General features: G+C 38.5%; 1 protein-coding gene across 1 annotated transcript in view; it reads right to left on the reverse strand.

Moving 5' to 3' along the window:
• The window catches only part of SESTD1 (SEC14 and spectrin domains 1), a 79,647-nt gene that overhangs the window by 11,239 nt on the left and 59,702 nt on the right, over positions 1-8,706 (reverse strand). Inside the window, exons 10-12 of the mRNA XM_006866704.1 lie at positions 4,611-4,805; positions 3,969-4,083; positions 9-94 (exon numbers count right to left, since the gene is read on the reverse strand). Of these exons, the coding sequence (XP_006866766.1) occupies positions 9-94; positions 3,969-4,083; positions 4,611-4,805 (396 nt within the window). The remainder of the gene's footprint in view (positions 1-8; positions 95-3,968; positions 4,084-4,610; positions 4,806-8,706) is intronic.

Below are 8,706 nucleotides of genomic sequence, written 5' to 3' on the forward strand. Positions count from 1 at the left end.
ATGGTTACATCCTTTCCATAGGCCCAAGATGCCTGATTGGAGATCTGATCCAGAAGACCTTGACCTTTTTCACGTAATCCTTGCAATCCCACATCTAAAAAAAAAAAAAGTTACTAGATTTAATCTCTTACACAATTAAGGTGCTTTTCCTCCCTCAAATAAATTCTCTCAGTACATGCTGTACTTAGATTTCAAGTAAAACAGCTTTGTATATTAAACTGTCTTAGGGTGAAGTCCTCTGAACATTTTAGGTAATAAACTACCTTTAAATGTGGCTCAAGTTAAAGCTCTCTCATGGCAAATTTCTTCCTGATAAGAATTTCCAAAAGACAAATTTACATAGATAATAATTATGTTTAAAACTGAAGGCAGGAAGAAAATGTGACAATTTCTATTTTAACTGGTAAGACTTTTCAACATTTCCCATCTCTGCTTTTATGTAGTTCAAAAAGGCTTTAGGAGAACAAAGCAAATGTTTTGTTTAAAGTGAAAAAACAAAACAAAAAAACAAACAACTGGAGTCATGTACGGTAGTTTTAAAGCTATTGAGCAAAAAAAATCCCATCCTGTGTTTATCTTCAAATTTTAGAAGAATTTGTACTTACTTAATTCACTATATCTTTGAAAGTAAAATAAGGAAAAATGTTCCAAAGTTACACGATTTTAAAGTGCTCATGTAATGTACCATGAGTGTTAACAGAGTGCTGACTATCTGAGTATTTATTGGTACTGTTCTAGCTTATATGCCGTTGTTGTTGTTGTTATGAGCCATGGAGTTGGTTCTGACTCATAGTGACCCTGCACAGGATTTCCGAGGCTATAAATCTTTATGGGAGCAGAAAACCTCATCTTTCTCCTATGGAACTGCTAGTAGTTCTGAACTGCTAACCCTAAGCTAGGCAGCCCAACGTTATATATACCATGTCGTTGTTGTTGTTAAGTGCCATCGGGTCGGTTTCGACCCATAGCAACCCTGAATAGGGTTTCCGAGGCTGTACATCTTTACGTGAGCAGATCGCCTCATCTTTCTCCCGCGGAGCAGCTGGTAGTTTCAAACTGCTGACCTTCCGGTTCGCAGCCCGATTCGTAACCACTACGCTACCAGAGCTCCTTATATATACCATAGGAAACAATAATATATAGGGTATATGTTTACAATACTTTAAATTTTATATGTATATATACACACACACACACACAGGAATTCTTCATTATTTTTCAAGGAAAAATGTGACTCAAGAAAACTTCTGATGTTTAAAAATAAGTTTCACTTGGTATATTAAATATCATATACACGTATTATGCATAGTATCTGTTAAAACACAAAAGTGTCAGTCACGTGTAAATGCTAAATCAAATGTGATTTTTCAAACCAATTCCCAAAGGTCCTTTTCAGTAATTAATTTAACTCAATCACAGAATGCCACTTGCTACTCTCTGCCTTAAATTGCTGCTTAATGGTTGAAAATTTAAAAATGTGTGCGAAAAGGTTGCATTCTTTCACCACACTTATTCAACCTGTATGCTGAGAAAATCATCCGAGAAGCTGGCTTATATGAAGATAAACGTGGCATCAGGATTGAAGGAAGACTCATTAACAACCTACAATATGCAGGTGATACAACAATGCTTGCTGAAAGTAAAGTGGATTTAAAACATTTACTGATGAAGATTAAAGAGCACAGTCTTCAGTATGATTACATCTCAATGTAAAGAAAACAAAAATCTTCACCACTGGACCAATAAACAACATTCTTATCAGTGGAGAAAAGATTGAAGCTGTCAAGGACTTCATTCTTCTTGGATCAACTATCAACACTCACGAAAGCAGCAGTCAAGAAATCAGACAACGTATTGCATTAAGCAAATCTGCTGCACAAGACCTTTTTAAAGTGTTGGATGAGCAAAGATGTCAGCTTGACCCAAGCCATGGTATTTTCAATAAGCTCATATGCATGAGAAAGCTAGACAGTGAATAAGGAAGACCGTACAAGAATTGATGCTTTTCAGTTATGGTGTTGGAGGAGAACATTGAAAGTGCCATGGGCTGCCAAAAGAACCTATAGATCCGTTTTGGAAGAAGTGCAGCCAGAGTGCTCCATGGAGGCCAAGATGGCCAAACTTTGTCTCTCATAATTCGGACATATTGTCAGGAGGGACCAGTCACTGGAGAAGGGTATCATGTTTGGTAAGATGGAGGGGTCAGAGAAAAAAGAGGAAGACCCCCAATGAGATGGATTGTCCAAGTGGCAGGATCGATGGACTCAAGCGTGGCAACAGTAGTGAGGTTAGCCCAGGATTGGGCAGTGTTTCGTTCTGCAGTGCATAAGGTCGCTATGAGTCGGCACTAACTCGATGGCACCTAACAACAACAACAACAACAACTTCTCCACCTCACCTTGCCCTTCCCCCCTTCTCTCAATACAAGCTCCTTCCCCATTTTCACATCCACTATCAATCTCTCCACATCAGTTGTTTGTCAGTTAGTCACACTGTGGTGGCTTGTGTGTTGTGATCTGAAAGCTATGACACCGTATTTTAAGCACCATCAGGGTATACCCATGATAGACAGATTTCAGCTAAACTTCCTGACTAAGACAGACTAGGAAGAAGGAAAGGCAGATTGTTTCTGAATGCTTTGCCAATGAAAACCATATGAATAACAGGGAAACAGTGACAGACAGCACTAGAATATTGAACGTTGAAACAAGATGAAGAGCACCAGAATACTGTCAGATGTAGTGCTGAAGGATGAGCCCCTCAGGTTGGAAGGCACTCAAAATACAACCGAGGAAGAGCTGCCTCCTCAAAGTTGAGTTGACTGTGATGACATATGGAGTAAAGCTTGATGTCTTTCTCCAGGTAATGGTCACAGAATGACATCATGCTTCATTTACTGATGGGGTACAACTCAAAATGAGAAGAAATGGCTGTAAACATCTATCAATAATCGGAACATGAAATGCAGAAAATATGAATGTAGGAAAATTATAAGTTGTCAAAAATGAAATGGCACACATAAAGATCAATATCCTAGGCATTATAAGCTGAAATGTACTTGTATTAGCCACTTTGAATCTGACACTTATATGATTTAAGAACAAACAAATCTGTGTTGGAAGAAGTACAGCCAGAATACTCCTGACAAGCCAGGATGGCAAAACTTTGTGTTTCATACTTCAGACAAATTATCAGGAGGGACCAGTCCCTGGAGAAGAACATCATGCTTGGTAAAGTGGAGGGTCGGCGAAAAAAAGGAAAATCCCCAATGAGATGGGTTGACACAGTGGCAGCAGAAATAGGCTCAAGGTTAGCAGCTGTCAGGATGGTGCAGGACTGGGCAGTGTTTCGATCTGTTGTGCTCAGGGTTGGTTGGTACAAGTCGGAACCGGCTGGACAGCACCTAACAACAGCAAATCAATCTTTCCAGTTGTGATCTAGAGAAGTTCACTGAATTCCCTACTCCAGAAAAATGTGAAAGATTTTGCTGTCAAATGACAGAACTAGCTTGATGAACTGGACCATTCTCCACTTGGAGAGCATGTAACCTTGGAGAGACAAATGCACAGAACCAAACCAACTCTTCATTCACAAGGTTAGGATATAGCAACAACAAAAAAATCACTGCATAAAACACATTGGGGGCATACAGGGTTTACCACAGAACACAGCTAAATTACAGTTTATGCATGCACTACAAGTAACTGTTCATAATATATGCAAGACATGCAACTGGGCAAACAAGGAAAACTAAAGGCCCAATAAAGGGAGGAGGGACCAACCAACAATGAAAAATAAATGTTTTAGCATAGACTACATTTCCCTCTAGGGACTAATATCTTCTATACTATTTTCCCTTGTAAGTAATTTTCATTAGTTCAGTTAAGTTGACTTAATTATCTAACCACAATAATGATACTTAAAAAAAGAAAAACCTTTATGTTTCAGCATTTTTAAAATCTGCTTACCAACACTTTTCAGCTTCTCTTCAAGCAGTTTTAAAGTTTGCTGAATCGATGCTCCATCAGCTGGTGCTACATCTACGCACAACATCCCTAATAAGCCATCCAACTGCTGAGACAACTAAAGCAGAGGGACACCAAAAGAGATAACCCTGATGTAATCAGCATCGAAAGTGTTTCATGATTAATGAGGTTTATAGCTAATGAGGTTATCACAATTGTACTTGAAAAGACTAGTAGTTAAAAGACAAGGACAGAGAATTAGAAACACATGTTAGCTGGTGGGCAGAATATGCAAAGGCATGCTCCAGGAAGACAATATAGGGTGTCCCCAGGTTAGAATGTAAGAAATTAAACATAGAAATCCCTACTTCAATCTAAGAAAGGATTAACCAGAAATATCTGAAATACGCCTACTAGTTGAGACACATGATTTAGAAAAATAAAAGGTTCAATTGCATGCAGAATGGTTTCAAAATAAAAATTAAAGAATAATCAAAGAATCTGATTTCATTTTCCCCACCTGTAAATTATTTTATTGTTTCAGAAAAATAATTAGGAGGCATGCAAACCTGCATGCAAAATTTATGTGTAGACAAGTGTTCAGCTCATTGGAAGAAAAGAAAAGCAATTAGAGTAGACACTTACATCTTGGGCGACCCCATGAAATTCGAGAGCTGCTTGTAACAGATTTTGCCTAAATTCCAGCTGACTGGCTTGTCGATAACAAACATCACTCAGTTGTTGCTGCAGTGATTTCAATTCCACAAGATCTTCTTCATCCCCAGCATTCAAGAGTGCAGCAATCTGTTGATTGAGCTCCACATATACTGCAAACCATTCCTGTAATTGAGGAGTTGCCCAGTAAAAATTAAGGATCAAATTAGCTCCTGGTGGACTACATCATACCTGATATTTTCTCCAGATAAACTGAGTAACATTCCTGTAAATTTTTCTAAGGCGAAATTACTTAAATTACTCACTGCCACCAAGAGCAAAATCGCCTATGTCCTGGAACTCTGTCTACCCTGAGAGAAAACAGCACTCCTGCATCCCTCTCCAGAGGCTGCTGGCTTTGTGTCCACACCGTCCACTCCACTGGTCTGGAGCTGCTGTGCTCTCCTCACTCCTCCATCCTGCTTCCACACTCTTTCTTTTCCCTCTTCTCTCAAAAACAATAACTCTTTGACATACATTACGAGATAAAGATCTCTGTTTGGCCCTGCAGTCCTAGGAGATTGTGTTCTTTAAAACAGCTGGGCAACAGGGGTAGTCCAAGGATTACATCTGGCTAACTAGCTTTGGGAAGGAATAATGGTAGGGTAGGGTGAGGTGGGGAGAGGAGCATGATAGAAAGCCATGTATATTCAGTGATCTAATCCGTCACTGACTATGCATTAAGGCCCATTCCATGCATACACACTGAGGCCCCAATAACTGTTATAAAGTACTCCAGACTTTGGAGAGTCCTTTTAAGCTTCTAGACTGATGATGCACATGGCGTTAAGTTGGTGACAAGTACCATCGAGTCAGTTTCGACTCACAGTAACCCTGTATAGGGTTTCCAAGGAGTGGCTGGTGTTTGATCAGCCCATCTTGCAGTCCAGCACATTATCCTGCAGCACCACACCAGGACTCTGATGATGCACAGGAGGGGGCCAAAATGTCTCTAAAGACAAGCTTCCAGTGTAGAAAACTACTCCCAGACCTCACCTCATCTCTTTGAGCACAGCCTTTCTGTGATTTTATTTTTTCAAAGTTAGTGAGTATACCCCATTGCATGTATTCTGGAAGTCATGTTCGCACATTAGTGAATACATTGGGGCAGTGAAGGCCAGAATCTGCCTATTTGGCAGTTGATTCAAAGGGCAGAATCATAACTTGTGAAGTGCCCAGCCTTGTGTGGTTGGTGGACAAAAGAGGGCTGTGCAGAGAGGCCTAACTTAAAACAAATTAAAATGCTTTTTCCCTGGAAAAGGAGGAACACAGAATGTATAGATCCTTGGGTGAACAAGGCTGCATTTACTTCACGTATGGCCGTTCCCTGGTCTTTGTACATATGTAACTGGATGGACAATTCTTTTATGGAAGCACTTTAAAAAAAAAAAAAATTAACGCTCAGATTTTGGATTAAGACAATAGATAAGAAATGAACTTGAATGGCCACATATCAAGACAGAGGCAATCAAGAGAGATACTAAAGTTGACAGAGATGCACAGCCAGTGGAATGATGGATATTTATACCATGACATAAGACACTCAATCTAACAGGAAAGCAACATTGCCGACACACTTAGGTTACGGTTTAGAAAGCACGCTGGGTAGAAATAACTATTGACTTTTCATACAGACACTTTGTACTGCTTATTGTGGAGCATAACACACCAACAGAGCCTGATACATGCTTCAGAGACTTACATTCCTACACATTTTTGTCACCCACTTACCCCGACCCAAAAGATAAAATTACATTTATTATTAAACTAAAATACTGTTGCATTTACTGTCGATCACTATATTCCATGTATCTTAAAAAAACTTTGTTGCGCTTACCTAGTATTCAGAAACCAAACAGCTTTTAATTGACACTCTTTGACAATGAAACACATATTAATAAGAGCTTCATTTTTCTGTACATTAGTACTGAATATACTTAGAAATTTAGTTTTGCCATTAGCCTTATTTGTACATTATGATTTTATGGAGAATCTAATATTTAATACATAAAAGAATATTTTAACACAAAAATAGTGTATTCAAAAGTGTTTTTTCCAAATTCTGTCAATACATTGCAGTCCTGGTGAGGCAATGCAGAATAAGCACTAGACTGCTAACCTCAAAGTTAGTAGTTCAAACCCACCAGCTACTCTTTGGAAACCCTATAGAGGGTGTGCTATGAGTCACAACCTATGCAACCATATTTGACAACAATAACATCACCAGATCAGACATTTATGACCTAATTGTGTAGCACCTGAACAAATCTAATAAATATATTAAAGTAAAAGTTACTCTTATAAAAAGAAAAAAACTTTTAATTTTTATAAAAGCATCTAATAAAATAGCAGAATATCTTAAATTGATAAGCTAAAACATTCAATCCACCATCGAACAACATGCTTCCAAGGTGACAATGCAGTGCCATCTATTGGTCAAACCATTTTCTCTTTTACACCTTTTAGAACAGACCATTTCAAAATTAAGTGTCGTTGAGTCGGTTCTGGCTTATAGCGACCCTGTATAGCGTTTCCAAGGAGCAGTTGGTGGGTTTGAACTGATCCTAAGCACCACACCAGGGTCCGTTTCAGATATGTAAATAATGAAATGCCATGTATCATCCAGTTGCATTGATTATCAGCTCATAGTAAATCTTCAGTATATGTGCATATGTCCCAGATGGTAAGAATGAAAAATGCTGCATTCTAAGCATATCTATGAAATTTTATGGGAGCGTGATAGCTCCATACAATAAGCACTGGACTGTACACCACAAGATGCTCGGTTCAAACCTGCTGGCTGCTCTGGGGGAGAAAAACGAGGCTTTCTGCTCCCTTAAAGATTTAAAGCCACAGAAACTCTATACAGGGTTGCTATGATTCAATGCCAACTGCACGGTACTTAACAGTAACAGCAATTTGTTTTCATAGTTTTCTCAGCGAGAAAAATTACTTCAACTGAGTGTCACTAATGTGTTTTTCAATCCTGGTCCAGGTACTTGATTTAACCAAGCTTCTCCATCTATAAAATATTGCTGTTGAGCTGGTTTGGACTCAGCAATCCTGTATAGGATTTCTTCGGAGTGACTGATGGGTTTGAACTGCTGACTTTGTGGTTAGCAGTCTAGTGTTTCTCTTACAATGCCATACCTGGACTCTCATCTATAAAATAAGATGGTGATATTCGAATGACCTGTAAGTTCTAACTGATAAATCTCCAATTCAAAGTTCTTTAATTTTATATTGATTCCTTTAAATGGATATAACAACCATGCAAGTGTGATACAAATACAAAAACAAGCATCTAAAATATAGAAACTATGTGCACCAGTTGCAATTTCACCCATATCTATATGCAAAACAAATGTATTTTTAAGATGTAATCTAAGGAAACATAAAATTAAAGGATCCAACTTTTATTTTTCCAATTTTCTATTTGTTCTATTTTAAATTATCATAAGTAATTACACTTGAAATTGGGCAGCTAACTGATCTACAACTTGGAAGGAGGAACATTTCCAAATAATGAAGAGCTAAGCAGGAGCTTAACACATATCCATTTCCTCCATATGATAAATTCAGTTTTAAACATTCTTAATTATCTAAAATCGGCCTGTTGATTGATTGATTTCCCAGCTTGATACTCATTAATTGCTTGACTATACCCTTCACAATTACAAATGTGAACCCCTACATATAGAGAATGGAAAGAGATTCTGAACCCCCTGTACTCATTCTCCAACAATTATGTTCTCTCAGGTTCATTGTATTAAGGTATTCCTGGGTGATGCAAGGGATAAGAGCTTGGCTGTTAACTAGGAGGTCTGACAGTAAAGTCCATACATGCACCTCAAAAGAAAGGCCAGGTGACCTAATTCCAAAACAACAATCACTGAAAATCCTGTGGATTGGGTTGGCACGCATGGGGTCACCGTGAGACTGTCACCATGAGATGGAAATGACTGGACAATCACTGACATACGCTGGACAATCACTGGCATACACTGGACAATCACTGGCATACACT

The sequence above is a fragment of the Chrysochloris asiatica genome, unplaced genomic scaffold, assembly GCF_000296735.1.
Source record: "Chrysochloris asiatica unplaced genomic scaffold, ChrAsi1.0 scaffold00094, whole genome shotgun sequence".
Lineage (NCBI taxonomy): Eukaryota > Metazoa > Chordata > Mammalia > Afrosoricida > Chrysochloridae > Chrysochloris > Chrysochloris asiatica.